Source organism: Python bivittatus, unplaced genomic scaffold (genome assembly GCF_059951505.1).
Source record: "Python bivittatus isolate LINGU-HERP-01145 unplaced genomic scaffold, Pbiv_v1 ctg000610_np1212, whole genome shotgun sequence".
Lineage (NCBI taxonomy): Eukaryota > Metazoa > Chordata > Lepidosauria > Squamata > Pythonidae > Python > Python bivittatus.
Window position 1 is genome coordinate 6,366,430 of NW_028277088.1, and position 27,198 is coordinate 6,393,627.

General features: G+C 39.9%; 1 protein-coding gene across 5 annotated transcripts in view; it reads right to left on the bottom strand.

Annotated features, from left to right (window-relative positions):
* Positions 1 to 27,198, bottom strand: part of PRKAG2 (protein kinase AMP-activated non-catalytic subunit gamma 2) — a 185,443-nt gene that overhangs the window by 27,187 nt on the left and 131,058 nt on the right. For 4 of the 5 annotated variants that reach the window (XR_015797739.1, XR_015797738.1, XM_088150058.1 and 1 more), the window contains exons 5-6: positions 15,891 to 15,957; positions 805 to 914 (exon numbers count right to left, since the gene is read on the bottom strand). Coding sequence is in view for 3 of the 5 variants with exons in the window: in XM_088150058.1 (XP_088006184.1) it covers positions 805 to 914; positions 15,891 to 15,957 (177 nt within the window). In the remaining 2 variants the exon portion in view is untranslated. The remainder of the gene's footprint in view (positions 1 to 804; positions 915 to 15,890; positions 15,958 to 27,198) is intronic. The other variant, XM_088150060.1, reaches the window with a different exon arrangement.

Genomic DNA, 27,198 nt, shown 5'->3' on the forward strand with positions numbered 1-27,198 from the left:
GGCCATAATGACAATAAAAGGCATGTCCTTGAAAAACCTTAATTCTAAGCACTTGTGCCCTTCGCATCAGAGACAATGTACTGCATGTCTCCTACCCTAAACTATCCAAGCTTCAATAGTTTCAGTATAGTTTCTCTAATATGCACTACTATACAGGACAGGTAGTCCTTGACTTATGATGGCAATTGGGACCGGAATTTCCATCACTAAGCGAGCCGGTCTTAAAACGCAACCACATCACTTAGTGATGGCAACCCCAGCAGTCCCGGTTGCTGTCGTTAGCCGAATCCTACGGTTGTTAGGCGAAGCAACTTCCTGCTAGCTTCCCACAACCAAGTCAGTGGGGAAGCCAGTAGGAGTTACAAGTCCCACGCAGCTTGCAAGCAGGCCGGAAGGAAGGTAAGTGGCTGCTGCTGGGTGAGGGAGGGTGTGAGGAGTTACAGTTAGGGAGGCACGGCAAGGCTCGGGGAGCATGCAAAATGCGTTCATCTAGGAATGTTCTGTTTCCCTCTGTACGATGTTGAACCTCCTACTAGACCATGCTGTTCTGGGAACAATTTGATGGTTTTTGAACTGGAAGTGGTTTAAGAAATTTTGCACTTTCCAAAGATTTACGCTGCTTTATAATCTAGCCCACAGTGGACTTGTGCTTGCAACCAAGGCAGCAGATATAGGTACCAGCATATTCAAATATGAAGTAACAAGGTCATCTGTGTTAAGGTTTATAATCATTTTCTCTTTCTGATTATTACAGACACAAGACAAGTAACTGTAAAGAAAGAAATCTCCCAAAGGGGAACTCACCTGTAGTGTAGTGTCAAAAACCACAAGCTTTGAGCTTGTTGGAACAATATCATAACACTTATGTGACCTCATGAATCGCATGTAGATATCACTTTCTGATTCACCAACAGCTGTAAGAAAATATTTAAAATTTTTGTAAAAAATACTCAATCCATCTTGTTAGTATTTTAAATGAAAGTGTAGAGAGTATTTTTCAAAATTTTTGGAGCTTTTTCTACATACTTTTTACAAAATACCTACTACTCTTTTCTAACCATATCCCAAATGCTTTGAACTATAATTCCCATAAGCCCATGGTCAGCATGGCCAGCTTTCATGAATTATAAAATTCATATAGTTTAAGGTATCTAGTTTACTACATCAGATTGCTAACCTGTCGTCCATAAAACACATCTGATTGAGACGTAACAGAGTGGACCCATGCAAACAAATATAAAAGAAGAAATCTGCTCTTTATGTTTCCTTCTTAACAAAATATAATCTTGTCTACCTTATTTACTTAACTCGGGAACAATTTACAATTTTATTGATTCCTTACAGTTAGTGAAGTGGTCTATTCTAAACTGAATTAATGCATATATATCTAGTCCCATTCTGATTAGAATATAAAAATTCTAATCAGAATGGGAAGAATATTACATTTTGACTTTGAGCAATTATTTATCCTTATTTAATATAACACATTTGACTTATGCTGTGACATGTCCAGGGCTGTGTTAAAGGATGCAAGCATTACAGCATTTTAAGGGTTATCCCCACAATGGGACTACAGAATTAAATGTTTAATCAACCTTCAACTTTAGCAGTAGCCTGTTAAACACAATGAACAATAGACTGGGAAAGTACCCCTGAAACCCCATCAAGGTGAACAAAATGGCTAACAAAGGAAGAAAAGAGCATTCTGTATTAGCAGAGAAGGAACATTACTTCCTCTACAGTAAGCTGCAAGATAGAATTCCCCATCACTCCTTTGTCACTCCTCAGCAGTATTTCTGGATTAATTTATATGTTATGTGATGGAAGTAGAGTGCTAACAAGAAAAATACCCTATCAGAACACTACTAGAAGAAGAATGAATCTTTGGTGATCAGCCCAGCGCAAGATTTCAATTCCAGCGGTCAGCTAGAAAACCTGACTCAAAAGTTTATTCTGCATGTAAGCTTGGAGACAGGGCTGCGTTCGAATGATAACTGAATAATACTTTGTCTGCAAAATATCCTAGAATCAGACCTGGCATTTCCAGGCAAGGACTAGGAGGAATTCTTATCTGAAATCTTGGAAAGCAGCCAACAGTCAGAAGTATAGATAATACTGAGCTAGGTGGACCAACTCAATGTAAGGCAGCTTCTAGGCCTCATTTCCCTTCCAAGGAGCTACTACAATGGGTTCAGAGTAGGAACTCTTAGCGATTGAAGATCATCTTCCAACAGCCGGGGCTGGAACCCTCTCTGATCTGAAACTACAGGAATTCTTCTTTTGTGTTCCTTTCCAATTCTGTCCCAGCTCACAATCAATGCCTATCCATTTACATGTCCATCAAACAACTAACCAAATAATTCAAGACATTACAATGGTCGGTCAATAGTTAAGTTGCCTTTTGGGTCAGCTACCCACATAACAACCTGAATGCTGCAGATCAGTATGGCACTGCCATTCACCAATTTCAGCTAGAGCTCTTCTCCATCAGGCAATTTATAAAGATGGTATTAAAAACCAATAGAGAGGTTTTCTTCATCTTTATTTGTAGCTATGGTCAGAGGCCAACAAATTAAAAGTTCAGAATACCAAAATTACAGTTTTGTACTAAGTACTAAAACGAGGGCAAAAATATCTTGGGCAATTCAATGTGCACTGAAGAGTAATGCAATAGCAAAAAAACAAAAACAAAAAAACCCCTAGTGAATCTTTTAGTAATACTATCATCTTGAGTCTAAAAGAAAAGGTTACATGCTGTTCTTCCATGATCCCTGATCATTTGCCTTGCAGCAAAGGTATGTGAGTCCTCCAGATTTCTGCTTACAGGGGGCAGTAAATGACCATGACGGAATATCTTCAGATGCAAAAGAGCAACAGAGAATTTTTTTGGAACCTTCCCTGTAAAAGAGACAATGGGGAAGACACTGTATCAAGCCAAGCTAAAAGTTTTTCTAGAGATCTTGGTTAGCAATCACCTTTACCAAGAAGAAAAACTCTAGTCAGGTGCCGGGTTTAGGTCTCCTTGCCACTCAGTCCATCACACTTTGTTTAAAAACCACTTCACCTCTGCCCATTGCTAGAGAAAGTAAAACTGGGCTGAAAACATGGCAAAGGAAATGCTGCTCTAAATGTTTTTTACTGTAGAGAACAAAATTAATTTTGCATAATTTAAGGCATGTATCAGTTGCATAATAATCTTGGCCTCAAAGAGGTTTACATTTACTTATTTTGGAGCCTGCCACTGATGTGGAGAAGAACAGGCAGCCATCTTTCTCTAAATCCACTCAAACTTTCCAGATAACAGATTTGGTACTGAAGCAGCTTTTCCTTATAACCAAAGTATGTCCAGTTTAATCCCTTACAATTGTAATAGGATGACATTCTACTAACATGTAAGAAATGGGAAGGAAGGAATTGATTCCCCCTGAAATCCTGGCCATTCTGATGGGGAAACACCCAAAAATTGTAACGCAAGATCTAGAACAGGCTTAAATCAATTTAGGAAAATGAAAGGAGGGGGGAAAAAAACCCAAGAACCACCACCTGTCAAATAAGGGGTGGGGGGGAGAATAAGCCTACCCACTTTGCCCAGTCATCTTGCAAGGTATTACCCTTACTCCCTGGTGGTTCTGCTGCCACCAAATGTTTCCCCAGCTCCTGCTATGCAGTAACATCTTAGATATAGTTGTTGCTGTATTTTAAAACGTGCAAAAGTATAACTCATGACAGACTGGGAAGCATACAGCCTCCAAAGATCAGACAAATTAAGAGATTTTCAGAAAGGGGACAATTTCCGTTTGCCTTTATTTAAAAATGTCAATAAATCACCATGTGGGTATTTGTAAACAAGGAAAACAAATCTCCTTCAGAAAGCTCATACAACAATGCCAACATGATGGAAGTGGTGACTTGTCTACTTCTTGTTACAATAGGAGCTTATCACGTGTTCAAGGCAGATTCCACATAGCTACCACAGTAGCAACAACTAACTATTAAGGGATAGATAAGACAATTCACAATAGGACTTCCTTGAAGTCTCTTCCCTACCCATTTTATTTAAATTCCAAATGCCTCTAGGCCAGGTCTAGGTGCAGCCTGGAAGAGGACAAATCCATCTGATGTGTGTGGATAAAATTAAAACTGTAAATTCCCATCAAATATTATGCTTTTGCTTCCCCCTCCCCGCCCAAAATCCCTATCCCATTAATGAAAGCAAAATTCAGTGAAGAAGAGACATGGAGCATAAGCAAATACATAATTTTCTGCCTTACAAACAGTGAGCCTTTACTGCATTAATTTGACTATAATAGTCGATTATTTGCCAAATAGATTTATTTGCACTAAATTTGTAAAAGGTAATGTTTCTGAGATATTTTAGATTCATTTTATATAACAGTATAAAGTATGACTGATTGCTTTGTGATTTTCTACTTAAAGAAATGCTGAATAAAATACAAAAAGGTATATATTAAAATATATAAATGTTGATGGGCTGGGTAAATCCTCCATTTTCTTTCCTTAACCATAGCATGTCATATTTGGTATAGTAAACAGCTAAGTGGAATCACAGCACACAACACTACTTTTTCTTTTGTAATGCTCAGGACTATGATGTCTGATTCTTAAAACAAACTTCAACATTATGGTAGACAAACTCTTTCAAACTTAAGATACTTTGCTTTCAAAGTATTACAACATAAATACACAATTATTAAAAATAATAAAAACAGTATGAAAATCATCAAAGCAAAAGGGAAGGAGCAGGAGAATGGAAGCAGAAACAATAACCATTCAACGTGTGCAAAGAAGGCCTGAGCAAAGTCAGATCTTCAGCTGGCACCTGAAACAGGCTACAATAGACAGTTCACAACTTTCAGGGAAGAATTTTCTAGAAATTCCAGGTATGAGCCATCACAGATCAAGTCCACCTGCGAGTGGCACTCTGCAATTCTAGGCAAATGCAGCAGCAGCAACGTCCCCCCCCCCCCCCCGGATTTCAGCTCTGCAATGGCAAAGACTATCCATTAGATGTCCTGGTTGTAAAGTGTTTATGGCCTTATGCACCACATGCCCAATCTTTAACCCTGCTTAGTAGTTAATTGGCAGCGAGGGCGGTTGCTTCAATAAACACGCAGCATGTACCATGCCAGGTGCCCCATTCAGCAACTCAGCCAACACATTCTGCAGTATTGAAGCCTCTTGACCTAAGGGGTAAGCCTGTTTAGCTTCTGCTTTCGAGTAATCCAAACATAAGGTTACCAGCTTGTGAACAATAATGGGTAGGCTGGCCCCATTCAGGAAGCGTAGCTCTGGAGTCTCAAACACATTTTGTGAGGCAGAGCCCTGCTGTGAGGCACTGTCAAGGTTTGGGCTGGGGCCCAAACTTACCACTTACCACCAGCTTACCACTGGCACTTCCTTTTTCCTGTCATTTGGGCAGGGAAGGATGGCTTTCCACCCTCCTCCTCCTCCCTGGGAACTGCACTCTTTTTCCAAACAAGTTTGCTGCTATTTCTTTCCACCTCTGGCCTCTTTTTCCATCACTCTGTGCAGTCTTTGCAGCCATGTTCTGCTGTTGGGGTCCAAGGCTGAGAAGATTCTTTGCAGAGCTCTGTTTCCTAGGCTATTCCTCACCTATTGCTCAGGAACTGCACCCAGATGGGGGGACACCAGCATAACAAGAGCTTACTATATTGCTTTTCTGGCACTGAATCCGCCCCCCCCCCCCATGCATCCCAAAGGACTGGTCCTGGTTTCTGCCCTAGGCTGGCCCCCTGATTTCACTGGTGGTTATTTTCATGGTCAATTTAGAAGCAGGCAGCACCTTAATTTGAAGCAAATCTTTAATCCAATGGGATTCTTTGCCAAGTTTGTGCATTAAGAACTGTGTTACTTTTTTCTGTACTTTTATGACACTACTCTGAATTTTCATTCTGAGGGGTTTTTTTCCCCAGAATTTTCAGGGCTCTCATGTTTTTCAGGCATTTTGCAAGTATAAGGTAAAGATCCAACTCAACTGAATTTGATTCCTGATAAGCATATAGATGTTCTGTGTAGTTTTGCTTAATGAAAATATGGAAGTGGTTTGCTATTGCCTTCTGGGATATTTTTCCATTTCCTAGTTAAGCCTATAATTTGGTCTCTCATATGAATATAAAATGATTCAGTGATTGAAAGTATCAGATGTTTTAAGTACCAAACCAGATTTAACATTAGGCAAACTGGGCAATAATGTATAGTGAGATTATGTTTTCCTTTTGCTGAGTCATGAATACGTAGAATAGAAAGCAGTTAAATTATGTCAGTGTTCTTAAAAACATCAAATACTGCCTCTAAGAAACAATCCATAGTTTAAACTGCCCAGGATGTTTCAGTAAAGATTCCTGAATTCCTGCAAACTACATGGAGAAATTAACATGGATTTCCCTACAACATTAGAGAAATGGTACGCTGCTGTTTTCTTCTAGGATTCTGTTTTATTTCATAGTTTAGCCGACAACTCTGGTATCTCCTGGTGGTCTCCCATTGAAATACCAATCAGATTCAATCCTTTTAAGTTTTTTTGGCTGTTGTTTTGCTCAGCTACATCCTGCGACAAGCTTAGCTCAAATCTAAAGGAAAGCATATAACCTAAATGGGAAATAATTATTGAAGACTAAATACAGTAGCACTTACAAGTTTTATCTACAAAAATAACAGAATAAGCCTTACAGTTTCAATACGGTGGTGGAAAAGTCTCATTTTTAAAAAACACTTCCCAATAGCAAAATGCTCATACCAATATTTGTGAGGGCCTTTTCAAAAAATGTGCGAAAACATTCAAAAATGATAAGAAGTTTAAAGTTGTACAGAAGGATATAAAATTGTCTATCAAGTATAGAAGTACTTTTAAATTGCTGCAGCAACAATGGGGTGTAATTTGATACTACAGAACAATTTTGGGCAATACTTAGAATCCTAAACCATTTCCATTTTATTTGCTGTTTTATTCATCTGGGTGTTTCCAAGAAGCAGATAGGGCAGGGAAGAAGGGACAGAGGGGGAGGAGAAAGCTTATTTAAGTAAAATATTTTTAGCTGTCAAAAAGGTTCCATTCATTATTTACTTTAACAAAATACATTATGACACTGATATAATCTTAATAGAGGCCTCACATTTAGAAAGTAGGTACAAATGAGGTACAAAACCTACCATTACTCCTCTGGACCTTGCCAACTCAGCCACTGAGGAGGTGGTGCACCAATTGTCTGGAAGTTAATCTTCCAAACTGAAGCAAAATTGCAATGATTAAACTTTACAACTAAACACAGATTTGATCCAAAGGTCAACCCAAAGTCTTGGTGCCAAGTAAATTGAATGTATCAGATCAGGAATAAAGTCAGTTTTGATAAAGTTTCCTGACTTTATCAAAGGAAAAGCAGCGTTCTGGATGGGACAGGGAAAGGCTATTCTTTCCTCCCAATTGCAAATCAGCTGTCAGCCTCACTGGAGAAGAAAATGGTGCCCATATAATACCCAACACACACCCAAAGGTTTCACCGAGTATGGTTAAAAAAGTCAAGATGTTAGTCATGACAGTGCAATTGAAACTCCATGTTTTTATAAAGAACAGGTGGTGGTTCAATCACACCGTTGCAACTATCATCCATGACAACCAGTTTGGTGTAGTGGTTAAGGTGCTGGCCTAGCAAAGGGAACATGGTACACAACAAATAAGTTACTTTCAGCTTTTCAGTTCCAATCTAATTTGAACCCGTCATCCTGCAGCAGCTTTCTGAAATGTCAGATCTTATCAGATTTCGCACTTCTTTTCTAACCTGACAGTGTAATGTATAATAATGGTAGGCTCTTAACCATTACTTAAAATTGCTACATGATGGTTTTGGGAAAAAGAAATATACAAAAATAAAAGAAATGTGAAACAACCATTTTATTAAATGAAATAAAGTACAGTCTTATGTTCAAATTATACCTATCGGATGAGTAGAGATGTCATGCTCAATTCCTTACAAAGTTAAAACTCCAAACAGTGATGAAATCATAATGATGCAAATATACAGGTAGTCCTTGATTAACAACAGTAATTGGGACCAGGAACTCCATCACTAAGCAATGTGGTCATAAAGCGCAACATCATGTGACCATGCCAATTTACGACAGCAGTTCCAGTAGCGGTCGTTAAGCGAATCTCATGTGGTTGTTAAGCACAATGTCATACGATAGCCATTTGCAACCTCCTGCCGGTTTCCCCACTGACTTTGCTTGTCAGAAGTTGGCAGAGGTCATAAATGGCAACCTTGTGACCGTGGGATGCTGCGACGGCTGCAACTTTGAGGACAGGCTGTAAATCTCCTCATTCAGTGTCGTCATAACTTTGAACGGTTGCTGAACAAATGTTAATCAAGGACTTCCTGTATATCTATAACAACTTGTATCAAAACTAGACTAACATAAGGAGAAATGTGCAAGATATAGTTTTATGGCTGTGAAACAGGAATTTAGTTGTCAAATCTAAATTTAGATTCTAGATTTAGAATGTCAAATCTAAATCCTCTTTCCCTGCCTGTTGAAAGTTATAATTCCAAAAGTTGTCATAACTAGGCAGGTACCTTTTCAACTAATGAAAAGCTCTAAGGTGATCCTGCCCTCCCCCCTTCCAGCCTTTAGCCCTCCAGGTCATGTCAGAGTAACAAGAGGGAACGAACCAGGGAATGAACTATGAAGACACATGACATGCAACTATGCTAACTCTATTACGTACGGCATGCATAGCGTATAGACACGTGTACACAATGCCTATGTGGAATCCTTGGTACTATGGAAGAATTCAAACCTTCCTATTTGTCTGTTATACAAAGATTTTACATCAGTGTTTCCCAACCTCAGCAACTTTTACTGTGTGGACTTCTGTGGAGTCGCCCAGAATTCCCCAGCCAGCATGACACTGTATGCATCTGAGGAAGGGAGCTGAAGCTCACAAAAACTTACGCCTTTTAATAAAATGTTAGTTGGAGAAAGTGCTACCAGACTCCTCCTAATCCTTTTGCTACCATAGTCTAACATGGTTCTCCTCTCATAGGATCACACTGTAAAAATATAGGAAATGAATCCATTTATAATATCCTAATTAGATTCCTAAAATAATGAATGATAGAAAACAAAAAAGTCCAATTTCACTGAAGGATTTATAGCACAATTTTTACCATAAGATGGTGATCACTACCTTCAGCACATACAGTACTTATTCCATTTTACCTACATCACTTTGAACAAAAGAATTCACATACTGTAACAAACCTGCGTGGTCTCTGCTCACCAGCTTAGAAAAGGAAACCTCAATGAACAAATGCTGTTTTGTACACTACCTGCTGCTCCTTGTTCTTAAAACTGTCCTGAAGAGAAATGGATATGAGCCAAGAGTGCAGCAGAACCAGTTACCCAAGGCAGATTAAAATTCTGCAGCCTGCACCAACCAACTGAAGAGAAATGAGAGGTACAGGCTGGTGCTCAAGTTTGATTAGAAAAGTTATGATTTTGGACAATGAGGTAAGTATCAGCTAACTCTTGGTACGTGTTTTCTTGTAAAGCTGCAAGGATACTGAAAAAGAGAATCAGAAAAAAAATCAAATAATATATGCTAACAATCAAGCCTGTTCCTCAATTCTCCTCATGAGACACTTGTGAGGATTTAAAAGAACATTCAAACTTCTGGCTTTGTAATAATGAGAGAAAGCTCAAGGAATGCTACAGAATTGCTCTTGTTTTTGATCACTGTTTTAGCCATGAGGCAGAATAAAAATTAATGAAAACAGTTAAAGCGTTCCTTTTCTAAATCATACCATTATGTTGCCTGATCACATCATTTTCTATAGGTTGCCTAATGGTTTGAAGATCGTTCTTACACTTTGTGAATCACTGGGGCAATCATTCATTTTTTTCCTCTGTATGAGAAGGCAGTCTGTGGTGTTAAAATACACTATTTTTAATACCTCAGAATGCGTGAGGTAAATTTCAATTTCTCTGAATTTTATATCATTATGTGCAAAATACGAATGCAAGTAGAAAATAGGGCGCGTTCCAATATGAAGTGTTCGCTGTACTTAATACAGCTAAATCCGGGAAGCTTATGAGCTCTGCTTTCCAAAGGACCAAAAAATGGCCTGATTACTGCATTTTTTCGTGGGTGATGGGGAATGAAAGGACTCTCTGCCTGTGCACAACAGTTCTGTTATATCCAGGCAGCAGGCTTTTATTCCTGTAACACACATAATTTTCAGGACTTCTATTCTTAACCTTTAAACCACTCTCTCCTTTATGATCTCTCAAATGTCACTGGGGCAGCTTTATGATCATAGAAGCAAGTGAAGTGGCAAACTTTCTCGGAAGAAAGAATCTGTCTTTTGCCCAAAGGAAAAAAAATACTGCAGGCCTTTTCCTAGGAGGAAAGCACAAAATGGGACTGGTTCTGCTTCAGATGTCTGTAAAGACGGAACTCATACACTTGGCGATATAAATCAAATTATATATATATATAATATATATATCGGTTTCCCTGACACTAGAGGTGCAAAAATATGACCCATCAGCATCTTCTATGCACTCCCCGGATCGAACAGGATCAAACAATTGTGCCTGGTTTTGCATTTTGAGCAAAAGGGGTAGCGAAAGAACAAAATGTGTGTTTCAACCATCTGAAAGCTCTGAAATCTCTCTTAAAACAGGTCTTGGCCCCACACTATTTTAGAACATGGCCCTCAGCACGCCAATCCAAAACCTAGTGTAGCACTCAAGCCAACTGAAGTTGCACAGTCCGGTGCTACACCAATGGAGGCAGTTGTAAACACCAACTGACCCTTGCATGCCAGTCTTCTTTATCATGAAGAACAGTTATTGGAAAGAGGGACTTGTTATCAGTGGGACTGTGTCTCCTCAATGTGAAGTCTGCCCATTATGTGTGTGCAAGTTGAGAAGGTATGAAGATTTCCCCCTGCTGTGAGAAACCAAGGGGTGGGGGTCAAAGGCAGGCTCTATCAGGGCTGCCCCAGCCATAGGGAATAGTTTGCTTCCTGTGACCAGCTTGCCACCCTTCTCTTTTAATCTTCCAGAAGACTGTGAAGATCTTGCTATTCTTCTGAGCCTTTAGGACAGAGGCAGTGAAATACTGGGGCTACTGATACTGTAATCTGGTTTTTAATGTTGTCTTTTTACTGTTGAAGCTTGAATTGTTTTAACTGACTGTTGGTTTTTTATTTAGTATCATTGTGAACTACCCAGAATCAGTGACTGGGCTGGGGCAGCAGACAAATCCTAGCAAATAAATAAATAAATTTCCCGAAACCTGAATCCAGCACTTTTTTTTTTAATCCTGGCAAAATTTCCCAAATTAAAAGAAGACTAAAATGGTTCTACAAAAAAGTTTATAACGAGAAGGCACCTTTTATTTATTCAGCAATGGCAAAATAGTTAATTTCCAAAATGAAATTTAGAAATGGGAGAAGTTGATGGAATGGCTTGTCATGAAATGAAAAAGGCTGCCCTTAACCAGTGCAACAGTGGGAGTTGTGACGACAGAGGATTTTCAGCAAAAGTGTGTAGAGAGATGGCTTCTACCTATTTTGTAATATTATCCTTTTTTTTAGTCATGTCGAATTTAAATTAAAAAAAAATCAAATTCTCTGTATTTTGCTGCTGGTTTTTCAGGCCAAGCTCCATGTATTATATTTTATATACCACATCATCGCCAATTAATGAAGAAAACATCTGATACTCTAATTGATTTCAAAATACAGCACATAATTTTAGTGTCTTTAAAGCATTAATCTAAATCAAATTAAAAATGTCTAGCTACTTAGAAAAGGTAATTTATAAAAGCAAACACTTGCCTCAGTTAATAGATATATTGCCCACTGGGATGTGATATCTACAGTCATCCCACAGTGAGATCTGTGTGCAACCTCCTCAAGTGAGCAGCAATCAACCAACATCAGAAATAGCTTTCAGGAGGTGGCCTAGGAACCAAATGTACTTAAATTAATTTTAGCACAGGGAATTTCTAAAGCCTCCTTTAGAAACTATGCTTATTTACCCAAAGTAAAGTCTCACTGTGCCCAGTGACTCTTATTCCTTACTGTTTGTTTAGGAATGCAGCTTCAGAATTTACTTTGCATTTTAGAAGGTCCCTTATTAAACAAGCAGTTGGATTAAGCGGAAAAACAAAATGTGTCTTTGCTTTACAAGCTGTGCTTCTAACCACTGCCTATAACTTTTAGGGCCTAAAATGTTTCAAAGGAAAACAGAAAATAAATCTTTTGTTAAATGATCTAATTGATAAAAAGCTCAGGCATAAGTGGATATTTAAAAAAAAAAAAAAAAGTGGCCATCCAATCAATTAACATGTTTTATCTAAAGAAAATCTTCTAAAGTGTCCAGATACTTCAAGTGATCTATGTTTAAATGAATCTTCCATGCTACATATTTAAGAGCTTCCAATTATTTATATCTTATTTTAAGAATCTTATATTGTTTATATCAAGTTTCATTGATTACTATAATAGAAGAGAAAGGACAAAAGAAAAAAAGGTCCTATACTACATTTATACAGGTAGTCCTTGACTTACAACAATAGGCACCAGAAAATTCATCATTAAGCAAGGCAACACATGACTGCACCCAATTTTGTGGTGGTCATTAAGCAAATCACCATGGTCGTTAAGTGAATCATGCGATTCCCCATTGATTTTGCTTGTCAGAAGCCGTCTGGGAAGGTCACATATGGCAATCATGTGACCTTGGGATGCTGCAACTGTTGTAAATACATGCCGGTTGCCAAGCGCCTGAATTTTGATAATGTGACCCCAGGGACGCTGCAATGCTCATAAGCACAAGGGCCAGTCATAAGTCTCTTTTTCCAGCACCATCGTAACTTCGAACAGTTGCTAAATGAATGGTAGTAAGTCAAGGATTACCTGGACCTATATTTATCCTAACCCAGACATGTATTGTATATCCCAAAACAAAAAAGACTGCATACATGAATGTAGCTTCCACAACATTACAAGACAAGCTTTGGATCTTCTTTTTAAGATCAGCAGGTATATCATACACTTGCCATGATGATCCTTCCTCTGGTAAACTTCAGGTAGGATTACTGCACTGCATCATTCACGAGGTTGAATCTTCAAATCATACAGAATGTTGAACCATGTACCTTGACAAAGTCCTTTTATATCAATTCTTATGGAATTACATGGCTCCTATTCATTACGGAAAAAATTCAAGGTGTTGTTGTTGTTCAGTCGTTAAGTCGTGTCCGACTCTTCGTGACCCCATGAACCCTATCGCGCCAGGCCTTCCTGTCCTTCACTGCCTCCCTGAGTTTGCTCAGTTCCATGCTCATTGCTTCAGTGATGCTATCTAACCATCTCATCCTCTGCCGTCCCCTTCTCCTTTTGCCTTCAATCTTTCCCAGCATCAGGGTCTTTTCCAAAGAGTCCTCTCTTCACATTAGGTGACCAAAGTATCTGAGCTTGAGCTTCATTATCAACAAGGTATTATATTACAGCATATTTCATCTTTCCCACTTGTTATTATCTTGCAAAGAGGCTCTTGAGAAATAAATTACGCATTTATAAATGAGAACAGGTCAGTAGGACCATACCAGAGATCAACTGCCACCAATTTATCTTTACAAATTCATCAAGAAAGTAGTTAATTTACCTGTAACTAGTTGTATATAGCTAGTCAACTTTCTAAGTTTTCCATGTATGACTCCCCCCCCTTCTTTTCAGATAATTCAAAACAATTCAGTGGTTGGGTCCACACATAATGCTAAGCTAGAGTTTGTTTTAACCATGATTTGTTGAATCAGCCAATGGCTGAAAGAACCACACATCATGCTAAGCCAACATAACACAACATACATTAGTATGATATGTGATCTAAGCCTTTACCTCTTCATTTCTCCAATCTGGTAAGAACTATGCTAAACAATGCTCAGCTGGAGCAGACAAAAAGTCAACACTGTGTTTTTTAAAGATGTAACGTTCCAATGCAAGCTGTTTGATATAGCTATGCAGTTCCTGGGTACTGTGCCTATACAAAGGCTTCTAGAGCAAAAAGATTAAGATGCCAGATGATTCTTACTTAACTCACTGACTCTCAATTCAGAATATCACAGGCCATTAGAGCATAATAGCAATCTGTTATGTCTGACGCCTGCTGTTACAAACGTGTTACTTTTAAAAATAATTTTGGTTTGACAATCTCGGTATCTGCTTCTTGTCTTGTCCCAAAAAGTCATTTTGCCAAAGAGGGCCTGAATGCATATCAGAAGGATTTTTTGAGGTCATATAACTGCATGAGGCAAGTTGCCTCTTTAGTGGGTTTTTATAGGGCAGAGTGAAAGAACACTGGTTTAGAGCACATTCAAGACAAAACGCCTACTCACTAAGAGGATTTATAAAGAAAACTCTTCTATAGGGCTAGAATAGACCCAATGCATAAAACACACAAAACGCACCTATTCTAGGTCTGTTTCAGAGGACTTGGGGAACAACTAAGGGAGTGGGAGGTACCAATCCCGCACCGAGGCTTAGAGCTACTGATTAACTATCCCTCTCCCACTACATAAATAATTATTCTACCCTTGTCCAGCCTCAATTCCATTCTTCACATTACTACACACACTTCACACAACTACACACTAAAAGGAACAGTGTTCTTCCTACTATTGTATCCCCCCTCAGAGACAAATTGGTTAGGGATTAAAAGGTCATTTAGCAAGCTAAATCAATACCACAGAAAACAGGACCTGCAAACCTTTACAGAGGAATTTTTTTAACCAACTGTACCATTTAACCATTTATTTAATTACAGTCAATGACTGGAAAGATAAACTTGTGCCTTTTTTAAAAAAAGAACTGAATAAGCTGAAATACAATGGAATTTAAAAATAAAATAGAATAAAATAGAATAATTTCTTCACAATGTCCCCACCCTAAGATTCGAAGATCTTACATCTTTTTATAGAAACGGCTGCAGATAAAAACTTGGCAGCTCTATGAGCGTTGGTAGGGTTTCAATGCTTTACAGTTTGCAATGTTAGATGCGAAGTACAATGAAACTCCATTCACCACAGGACGCTGCCTTTGCAGTCATAATTATTTATTTTTTTCACTGTCCCTTTTATACCTACGGGCATACTTTTGCCTCCACCCAACAACCGCCTTATCTGTTATCAAGGAGAGGCGGTTGGTTTCTCACAGTCCGATCAGAAACCTACCATCACTAATCAGCGCATGTTTATTGATCTTTTCTCCCCAGAGCTCCTCAAATTCCGATCCAACATCTGGTCCCTTGAGCATTAAAACCAGAATGCCTTTGAAATTAGGTGCTTCTGGGGCACTGAGACCCACAAGTGGGCTCAGAGTCCTGAAAAGCACCAGGAAGGCCGATGGAGGGTGCTGTAGACAGAAACGCGCCCGAACAATCTCGACCACCTGCTGAAGGACAGGCTGTCAAAACTGTCCAGCTTCAGGGCAGGGAGGGAGGTGGCCGTTTCCAGAGGTCTCCCCACCGACAGAATCACGCCGGACGCGCAAGACGCGGCTGGGCAGGGGAGCAAGAGAGGGGGCAACCCAGCCTCACCTCCGCGGCTGTGCCCGAGCTCCGGTCCTCCCTCCCGTCCAAAGGAGGCATCCATTATTAAAGATCACCGTAACCGCCGACCATACCGGGACGCCCACCTGCAAACGGCGTGGAGGCGGCGGCCCCGTCCCCACGGCCGCGTGTGCACGGGGCGCGTCCGAATCGCCCGGGGACCCGGCCCCCTCCCGCTCCCGCGCCCATCCCACAGCAGCCCCGAAAGGCTCCCAGCGGCGCCCGCGCCTTACCTTCATCCTCGAGCTCCAGTTTCTCCAGCATCCCTTCGGAAGCGGCCGGGGACAGAGGCGGCGCTGCCTGCAGGAGGGCGGGGAGGGAGACACAAGAGAGAGACGGCGGGATCAGCGGCATCCAGGCGCGGAACTCACCGGACCCGCGGCGGCATTCCCGGCAGGCGCCCACGCGAGGCGGGGCGAGGCGAGGCGAGGCGCGGGCTCGAAGGACGCTCCAGGAAGGGGAATGGGCGAGGGGAGGAGCCGAGCGACGCGGACGGAGGCAGGCGGGCCTCCTCCGCCCCCCGCGCCGTCCCCCGGCCTTCCCGCTCCCGCCAGGCCCGGCCAGGCCGAGCGCGCCTCCTCCGCCTCCCGCCCCATCGGAGGCGCCCTCCGGGTAGGAGCGGTTGGCGCCTAACGGCTCGCGAGCGAACGTTGGCGCGTTTGAACTTCCACCTGAGACCCCCCTCCCCACTTTCCTCGCGCGCCCCCCTCCCGCCCGAGGGGAGCCGAGTGGAACGTTCCATACTTCCGCGGCCGCCCGGGCCCCGTTTGGTCTGCACCTCGGAAGGGAAAGGGCAGCTACCACCTAGCGTTCCAAAAGAGGGGGAGGGGACGCTTCGCGATGCCCGCGAGCCGAAGCCCGGTTTTGCCTTCGCTCCACCCCTGTTCCCAGAGCAGCGGGAGCTTCCCCGTTTCAAAACACCCAGCTTTGCGGGGACGGGAGTAGAGGCTACAGGCATTTCCCGTCCCCTTCCCCCCTCTCAGCTGGTTGGTATTGTCCGGTGTCCATTCACCTGCCTGGAGGGAAAGAGGCTGCACCACTGCTGTCTGGGGGGGGGGGGGGGAGATGGACGTTGCAAAGCTGTCTATGGAAAGTGTCACGATTTAAGGGGCCTTAATTTTACTGGGGTAACTATTTCTTGCAGGCCAGGATGTGCAAGCGGTTTTAACAGATGGGTCAGTTGTCCTGACAATGTAGCAGAGGATACCTGTATGTGGTTACATGTACCTTCCTTGCTGCTGCCCCCACACTAAGCCATAATTTCTGTAGCACGTGTTGCTTTACAACTAACTCACAGGTTTAGCGATAAACCTCAATGGGTGCGTTTGCCCAATGCCTGAAACCCAAACCGAACAGGCCACATTACAGCATGGCTTGTCGTGTGAACCAGGACAGCCTGTGTGCAGCCTTGCCCGTTATCCTCCCCTTTACAGCTACCAAATCTGAGCTGCAAGAATCCAGATGCCCTTTGAGGTTTGAGTTTTCCATACCACTTTGATGCCAACCGGTGGTCTGGATTTTTGCAGCCCAGAACAGGTGCCATTCCTGCAAATAAGAGAGGGACTGAATTATTCTACGTTAATTATCCCTGCTTGCTTTGATTCTCATTTTCACTGAAAAGGAGAACCAACCATTGATCCTTGAACATGCACTTAAAAAATACACATACTGTATATCAATTTTTAACCACCCAGATTGAATTCGCAAGGCCCTTCTGAGAAACCACTTATTTTAGGTTTTTCTCCTTATCCTGCTTTTCAGACTGAGGCTCCCAGGATGATTGACAGATGAGTAAAAACAATCCCTGTCTTTAGATTTACAAACTAAACACTGCTCTGTGACCTTGAACGCTCTCCAGCCGCTCACTAATATTTCTTGTGTCCCTCATGTAAGAAAGATGAGTTGGCCTAATATCTACCCTGGTTTATGGCATCTGTTGTTTCCTTATAATTCTCTCTGAATCGCTGCCAAAACTTAGGTACCTCTAACAATAAAGGACTTCTGAAGGTAGGTATTGCAGCAGTCTTGACTCTAGTAATTACAGTTATGAATCCCTGCAGTTTTCTTGGCAAGATTTTTTTAAAAGTGGTTTACCCTTGCCTCTTCCTTCCAAGGGCTGAGAGAAAAGGACTGGCCTAAAGTCATACAGGTGGCTTCGTGCCTAAGGCAGGACTACAACAGGTCATGGTCTCCAGCCTGGTGTCTTAACCACTACTCCCAACTGGCTCTTTTTCCTACAGTTTAGAAATATATCATTTACACATTATTCAATTCTGAATAGTCAGTGAACTAACATGATTAAAGAAAAAGTCTATCAGACATCAAATTTGGCATAAACAAATCTTACATCAAATCCAGTTTGTTTTAAAACTAAGAACTGTATCTGTTGTTTTGTTAGAAAACCGTTAGACCTATAATTTCAGGCTTTGAAAAATGTGTTTCAAATCAGGTTTTGTATGTGTTTACTGTACAAACAATCTCACTTGGTAAAATTGGATAAAGCTCTGACCAAATTCTGAGCAGGTTGCTCAATCTAGGGTTGTTTTTCAGCTAATACTCTCTCTTGTCAAAGTCTGAGAAATTTAGCAAAAGCCCATATTTAATTCAAGTTGAATTTGCCATTCTCTCAATACAGTCGTAGCTACCTTCTAAAACATGGTCCAGATATAAATTGTGTTGCATACAAAGCATGCTTATCCAGGATTTTAGCATCTGTAAAAAAAGGGAACGTGAGTAATATGGAGTGACTGCCACTATATCCACCTCTTTGTCTTCTGACTTTATAGGTAATACATACATAAAGGCTGGATTCAATTATCTCACTGAGTCAGTGTTTTTCAACCTTAGTAACTTTAAGATGTGTAGATTTCAATTCCCAGAATTCCCAGCCAGCCAAAGGAATTCTGGGAGTTGAAGTCCACACATCTTCAAGTTGCCAAGGTTGAAAAACATTGCACTAAGCTGTGACCTGTTTAACCATGGTATACTGACTCAACCATCACCGGCTAGATTGTGCAATACCCCAATGTGTGAGTTTACTAAGCTAAAGCTAAGTAAACTACACTGCGGCTTATCACAATGTATGAAAACGTTTTGTTTTATACTTTTATATCCTTCCCAATGAAATATTGTTCAAGCTGATTAATTCTAAAATACAATAAGATACTAAAGTGATGCTCAAAAATATTAACAAGTCAAACATGGATATCAATAAGAAATGAAAGATGGTACGTGCTAATTCTTATTTTAACCTGATGCCATCATCCTCCCCATTTGCCCATCTGTTGACACTGAGTCACACAAAAAATGCCCCATTTCCAGATTCTCCACGAACATTTTCTTCCCGACTCAGTGCTAGCTGCTTCTACTTTGTATGTGCCATTAAAGCCAAGTAATTGTTGAAGAAGAGTAAAAAACATTCTTCTTTGCATACCAATAATTCTAAGAAATTCTAAGAAAAGAAATTCAGAGCATTTGCTTTAAAGTTAAATTTGTATATGTTCTCATGCAATTGGCAGTTTTCCATTGTTAACAGAAATGTCTCCTTGCCATTTGATTTATACGAAGAGGTTGTCTGAGTCTCCTATTTTATTTTCCCTTGCTCTTACTTGTTTTTATTGTCTGTCTGTCTGTCTCTCCTGTCTTTCTACCACAAGATGCACCAGATGTTCAATCTGTTTCAGTTCATGTATGGATGCATTCAGTGGACCAACCTATTTTGGTTGTTTACTACACACTTGAAGTGTTTGAAGATGCAGTCCGAAATGATTCCCATTGAAGTGGGTTGTCATGATGGCACCATAACCGTGTGAGTGAAGCTCCATTAAAAGATACAGGATTTCAACTGCATAGTCATGGCCACCGTCTTGAGTTTGCAGTTGCCCTGTTATCAGAGCTGCAAACAAATCACGAATGAAAGCCTGCTCAGTCAATGACAATCTTTATTTAAGAGTCAGCACCCGTCCACTCAGTAATATTTACTTTGAAGTAATCTGTCTTCTTCCTGATACTTGATATTTTAGCTCCGTTGCTCCTGCCAGTATTGAATTATAAGAGTTATAATTATAGCTTTTATAATCTAAAACATCTGGAGGACACTAGGCTGCATAGCCCTTCTAGCACTTGGATTCATGAAATGTAATGGAAAAAACAGAATTTTTTTCCAGGCCATGACAAAATGTCTTTAAGGATACAGGAAATCAGTTGATTGCCTGGTCGATCTTTTTTCAGGCAAAGGCTCCATTCCAATGCACTTTATGTTTTTTTGTAGTTTCTCTGTGCAGGTACAGTAATTGATAATCACCTTAAGTAACTCCCATAACCTTCTAAACCTGGCTTTGCAATGATGGTTTTGCAACAATAAATAAAAGTAAAATGGATTCTTTTTGCTAGAGGGCCTGTCCAGTTATACCTGAATAATTAGTGCACTTTTACTCTTAACAACCTTAATTTATTGTTGATTACATTATGTAACCAGATTCTTTTTAAATTTTTCCTTACTGATAGACTGAGCTAACATTGGTTGCAAGGCTCAAAACCCCTAAACATCAGTGAGAACATTTATACCGCTCAAAAACTGTTCCTTTTTTGCTCCTGTGCTTTGGCAACTGATGACCCTGCAGTTCAGCAACTTCCTTGAATGCAGAACATAGTGCTTCCAAACAAGCTGCGAAACTCATGCAAAGAATACAAATCTTGCTGTATTCCAACCCATGAGACTTTAACTCAGTGTTGTCCAAACTTGGCCACTTTAAGATGAGTGGACTTCAACTCCCAGAATTCTCCAGCTAGCCATGCTGGCTGGAGAATTCTGGGAGTTGAAGTCCACTCATCTTAAAGTGGCCAAGTTTGGACAACACTGCTTTAACTGCTTTAACTCTACCAGTCCTCCAATTAAGAAACACACCAAAATATTAATTAAAGCAAGAGATGTATGAGGAATTTTCACAAGTATAAGAACTTAAGTACAACTGCTCAGATCCAGTCTTGCAATTCTGAAAGTCTGCATCGGTGGAAGAGGAAATTTAAAGAGATCTTTGGCCAATTTGGCCATTTTTACTTATAGGCACCAATTTCCAAATCACTGCAGGGTTTGCCCTTCCTATATATGGGAAAGTGTGGACTTCAATCTTGCAATACAGGCTTTGCTTTTTCTAAGCACTCCAAGATCCACCAGTTGGAACCACCAAGTACAAAATTGGACAGGTCTCAGTTTAGCACAGCCCAGGAATTTATTGCCAAGACTTTTAATTATTTCACATGAAAACCCCTTCCTGGCTTCCTCCCAGATTCTCTGTTTCACTTGTTGAGTTTATTAGGGACATGGGCTTGTTGCTATTTTTAAACATTTGGGAAGGAAATGGTGGTGACCTGCAAGTCATCTAGATACTGATTCCAATTTCTGGCCACCCCTGTTATGGAGGGGCTCCACAATTCCCAAATGCCGCATGTCTGTTTATTACCGGAATTATTTTTAGGGAACGGCTCAGCAGTAGAGCTTCCAGAATTGGAAGCAGCTGGGATTTTGCAAAATCTTAAATAAGGATGTAAAACAGCTACAATACCTAACTTTTTTTAAAGTCTTATAAACCTCTCCCTCTCTGTGACAAGGCTGTTTGGCGCCTGTCCTACATTTTAGAAACACCTTTTAAATTTCAGCATGGAATGATAATCGTGGATTTTAGCCTCACTGAAAATATTCATTTATAAAGCTATCCGACACAAGTTCCAGTTTTTTATTTCTCTTGTTCCCTGGGCACACTGAAAAAATGTAACTGCTCCATTTACTAGTTCACTATTCACATCAGCAACATAAAGACAGTTCACATATCATCCTTAGCCATAATGTGATTTGCTAAATTTTGACTGAGAGTAGCATATGATGTCAGCTATTGTTGGTGGCTTAGTATGATGTGAACCATGTCAAGGCATGGCTAAGTCAAAAACCAAGGCTTAGCACACCATGTAGCAACCAGGAATAAGGTAATGTAATGTCTTGTTGGCTGCATAGGATCACTGCATTCAAGTCATGGGATCATACATGGCATAAGCTTGATGGACCTACCAAGCAACATATATGAATATTCTGTATGGGTGTAATTTTGAAACAGGACAAGTTCCCCATTCACATCTGTTTACATTTTTTTTAATGCTATTCAAATGCATCTTACAGGTAGTCCTCACATAACAACCATTCATTTAGCAACCATTCAAAGTTACAACACTGCTAAAAAAAAAAAGTGACTTACGACTGGTGCCCAAAGTTACAACTGTTGCAGCAGTCACATGATTGCAATCCAGGTGCTTGGCAACCAGCTCACACTTGTAACAGTTGCAGTGACCTGGGGTCACGTGATCTCCATTTGCAACCTTCCCAGATGGCTTCCGGCAAGCAAAATCAGTGGGGAACTCTCTGATTCACTTAACAACCATGTGATTTGCTTAACAACTATGTGATTTGCTTAACCACCACCACAAAAAAGGTGGTAAAATTGGGTCCAGTCACATGATGATTTGCTTAATGAACACATTGCTTAATGACCTAAATTCTGGTCCCAATTCTCGTTGTTAAGTGAGGACAACCTGTATTTTTCTCTGGGCTCTAATGACCTCACCTTGTTTTTTTTTTTTTTAATCACCAGAGAGGTGATTGGTAGCTAAACACAATCCTCATGCAGCTTTCATTAATTTACTATAATTACATGAATTAATTAACTTACTACAGTCTATATGCTGCGTGCTTCAAGGAATTCTAGGCAGCTTACAATGTGGATTCTTTTTTATTAACACATTACCAAGGTAATTTATTGAATGATCAAATAAGTAATCCAAATTTTTCCTTCCCTCCTCTGTGGTTTGTTGGTTTTCAGCTCACTATGTTTTTGCAAAGTTGTCATGATGGTTTATAAATCATATTTTATGGCTCACTCTAACAGATGAGTACTACTTGTGGTTTGTTCAATAAACCATGGCAAAGATAGTTTAGAATGGTGTTTTTCAACCTTGGCAACTTGAAGATGTGTGGACTTCAGCTCCCAAGGTTGAAAAACATTGGTGTACAGCAAAGAACAATACAGAATGTGAAGAAATAAGCATAAATGATAGAGTCTCTGATTTAATAATATTGTACTGATTGTTGCAAACATTGATAATTTTAAGAATGAACTCCAAACATTCAACAAAAATATGCAAACAAAAAAGGATTCTGTAGCATTGTGCTAGGATTTTCAAAATCCTGTCCTATATTGTAATTCTATTATGTCACCATATTCTTCTTATAGCTATTGATATATTTTGACATGATATGAACTCCATTAGTCATGGACAACTCTTTTATAAAAGGAAAGCAAACTATTTATATGTCTGGCACAAAAATAGTCCAACTCTATATCTCATCAGCCCTTCCTTTTAGAGCAGAAACTGTTTTTTATGGCAAAGGGATTAGAAACAGTTACTTTCAATCAGAATGCTGATGCAAGCAAAGCCACAGTTAAGCAAAGACTGTTTGAAGTAATACGAATCAGATTTAAAAAATGGAGTCCGGTGGTCACATAAGAATGTGAACTGCAATTCAACTAATACTAAAACTTTGGCTCTCATCTCAAATGTAACTTAAGCTCTTGAGCTGGAAGTAGATCCAAAGACCCTCATTCTAGAACAGTGTTTCTCAACCTTAGCAACTTTAAGATATGTGGACTTCAACTCCCAGAATTCCCCAGCCAACACTATGCTAGAAAATCTTTTGCTTATGCACCAAGACAGATTACAAAAGAGATGAATTTTTGCAATCAGTTTTTCCTGATAACAATCCTTTCTGGGTTTTTTGTTTGCTTGTTTGCATAACGTTCAGAGAATTGCTTTGCAAAATTTGGAGGACTCTGCTAATGTTGGTAATTGCCACATAAAAGCCTACTAACAATAAAGAAATAATTGCACTACAGTTTGCATTTTAATTTCACAAGCGCAGTCTGGTACATTCATGTCCAAAGGTGAATTGAATGAAATTCCCCCATCCCTACTGTCTGTAAGGAATATTGGCTCTTGCCATTAGATGACAATGCCAATACTCTATGAGAGATTACTAACTCCCCAACAAAAGTTTTGACCTTCAGTTTCTAGGATTCTTGAAAAGCTAGCACGCTGCAACTTAGGGGACCTCAGGTTTATTTCCAAGAATGCCTCTGAGCCCCATGTAGATTGCAGATGCTTTCTTAGAAAATTGAAACAATGGGTTTAAGACTGTTGTTTGATTTGGAAATGATCTCATTTATCCATAAAAAAAAAAAAGACACAGAGGTAAACTGAGATGAGAGCGAGCTTTGTAGGTGCTAAAGGAGGTGACGGGGAACAACCTCATGAGTTTCATATGACAAATGGATGTTTGGCCACACTCTCCTGGCAGCCCATATCATGCTCTCAAAAATCCAGAAATATGCCCAAGAATGGCCATGAGATCCTGCTGTAGAAGACAGTTGTCCTGAAGAACCATCTTAGTTATGAATGTGGCTCAATGCATCTATGTCAAGAATTGTTTACAACAAGGCTCAACGGTGCGGTAACACCCAGTCTTCATTTCATTTCTTGAGCACCTGAGATACAACATAATCTCAAAACAGAGATAGGAACACTCAATTTATGTTGCTTTCATACAATTGCAAAAGCAACATTCTGAACTATTGGTATCAGCCTTATTTGACATTTTGGCTTCTCAAGGACTGGAAAAGTTAGTGTCTCCGACACACAATTTTCATTTAAACACACGCACGTACTTAGACTAGAAGATACTAAAGCAAATGTTTTGACTAAATCCAGTGGTTATATATTAATCAGCCATGGCTAGGTAGAGGCCCAAGAATGTTGTTAGAGCTAGAGAACCTGCATAGCGTATAGTTACTCAAGCATTTTGAGAGGAGTCATGGCTGCCTTTTACTAACAGTTGCCCTTCGTATGCAGGAAAAAACACTTATTAAAAATTATTTTGACTTAGCCAAAAATAGGGAAGGCAGCAGTTTTCAACATGCTGTTTAAAATATGTCTCTGCTACGTTGACATCTGCGCAGGGTGGAGAAAATGACATCACGCACATCATGACAAATGACATATGCAGTTTGCATCACTGGTGCAACAACATCCATGTGACATCATAACTTTGAATGGGCACCTATGCTTTCTTTAATTCTCTCCTATTTAGAAAAAAAAATAGAAAACCCCAATTTTTTAGAAGCTTGGCAGGTGAAAGACTCAAGGAATTCCTATCTAAATGCAAATCACGCTCACCAATTATGAATGCCCAGTCACAAAAGGTACTTTTCCCACCATTTGTGAAAATATCGTATACCACAATTATATTTTGCAAAGGTTAAGTTTCCACTCTAGTTCTTCTCTCATGGTTTAAATTGTGATATTTCAAATTACAGCAGTAAAAGCTTCAAATCTATTATGTAGCCATTTCTCCCTTCCTAGTTAAATTGAAAACTTACTTGTTCTTGAACTCAAGCTTCTCCTCTTCTTTTAAATTGTCAGTTTTTCAGGCTCTCTGATGTTTCTGTCCTTTAATAATACCATCTATTAGGACCTTCTTTTATTTCTCAGTGTGTTAGCCTGGCCAACAGATCACTGTTTATGAATATCTACATGCACAAGCCCTGGAATTTAGAAGTTGCTTTCAAGATGGAATAGTAAAGCGATCAGAAACAGAGCGGATGATCATTTATTTTCTCTCAACCAGCCCTGAGGAACTGAATTCTGCCTCTAGGTCTAATTATAATTAGCAAAAATACCTACAGCAACGGAAACAATAATTAATTCTAAGAAATCTGTTAATTTAACAATTGAAAATATCTTTGTTGAAAATTCGGATAAAGGAGGAATCTTGGCTAAATTGGTGAATATTAACTGCAATGAAACCTACTGGGAGGAAGGAGAAAAAGAGAGAGTCTCTAGCTCTGGGAATTCCTGGTCATGCCCCATCCAAGTATTAACCAGATGCAACCTTGTTTAGCTCTTCTGAGATCAGCCAAGGTTAGCATCATGGTTAAACTGTCAGAAATCTGACATCTGTACTGGCTGAATCAAACTGCAACACATCGGTGGGGAGAAATTGTTCTCAAAAAGACCTAAATTTATTCCAGTGTATTTCAGAAAAAGCTACTTTTATTTTTGCAGTTTATCAGCAAGAAGAGATAGAGACTGGGTTCACAAGTTGTGCTGATCCATAGTTTAACCATAGTTTGTTGAATAAATTGGCTGGACTCACATTATGCTAAGCCATAAGCCATGGTTTCAAGCCATAATGGTTCGATTCATATAATACATAAGGCAAAGCCCAACCAACCACATTATAATTTAGCGTGTTCTTAGAAACCAGACCTGAAAAGGTGTCTGTTTTCTGTTTTTTTCACTTGAAAGCTTCTATGCACAGTCTGCAATAATTTAGCTTTTCAGACTACACCTGAGGAAGGGAGCTTTGTTTTTTGAAATACATCTGGGGAGGTTTCTCTCCTAGTTCTCTGCTACATTCAGTATCCTTTCACCCGTGTGGATTTTTGTTTTCCAGACAAATCACATGCATTAGGAATGCAGGCAATTAAGATCTATGCTTTACTCTGTGCCTTACTACGAACCAGCAGAAAGCAGAATTAAGTCAATCATTAGGTCTGACACAGCATCTCCCATTGAGAAATAAATCAACCACCCAGACCAGTTTTTGGCCCCAGGAAACACTGCAGACTCCAGCTGGATCCAACTGAACTGGAAGACGGCTAATGAAAAAGACCAGGCAGATATGATGCGAATGGCATCTTAGGAGTGTAAAGCAATGAAGTTAATGAGCAGGATTTTCCCACTGCAAAAATACAACACATAGACAGGCATGGATGCAACCAGAAGTGAAGTGGAAGGAGGGCAGAAAGGTCATCTAGCTGTTTATTCGCCAGATGTATTACAAGACACGGAGAGATTACTTGTTCTAACATAATATCTGAACAGATAATTCCTCGTTTGGCAAATTTGCACAATGCATAAATGTCACTTACTAGGAACTCCCTCTTATGAACAGCAAAATCCCTGTTCGAGGAAGCTGAACAAACACACTTCTGAAAAGGGTGCAGCAAATGTTAAGAATTTGACATGTTTTATGCTCAAAGTACCTCATTTCAAGGTCAAAACAATTATTTTGAGTTGGAGATGGCCTGTTCTGGCTATCCCCAAAGCTTTAAATTTCCAGAATGTTGGAACAGACCATTTTCAAGATCAAAATAATTGTTTCTAACTCAACACTGATGTACAGTCAACTCACACTCTCTGTGACTTAAGAAAACATTAATGGATAGCGCTTGGAATAATAGTATAAATTTAAGTGTTTTTGAACAGGTGAAATTCTAAAACACCTTTTTTTCCCTATAGTCATGGTGGAGATCGCAGTAAGATCTATAATCTGACATAATCCTCTCCCTCCTCATGTGTCTTTAAAGCAGGAAGTTGCTCTGTTGCTGGTCTCGGTATAAAGTGCCAAAAATTGTACTGTACAATTTAGTACAGTGT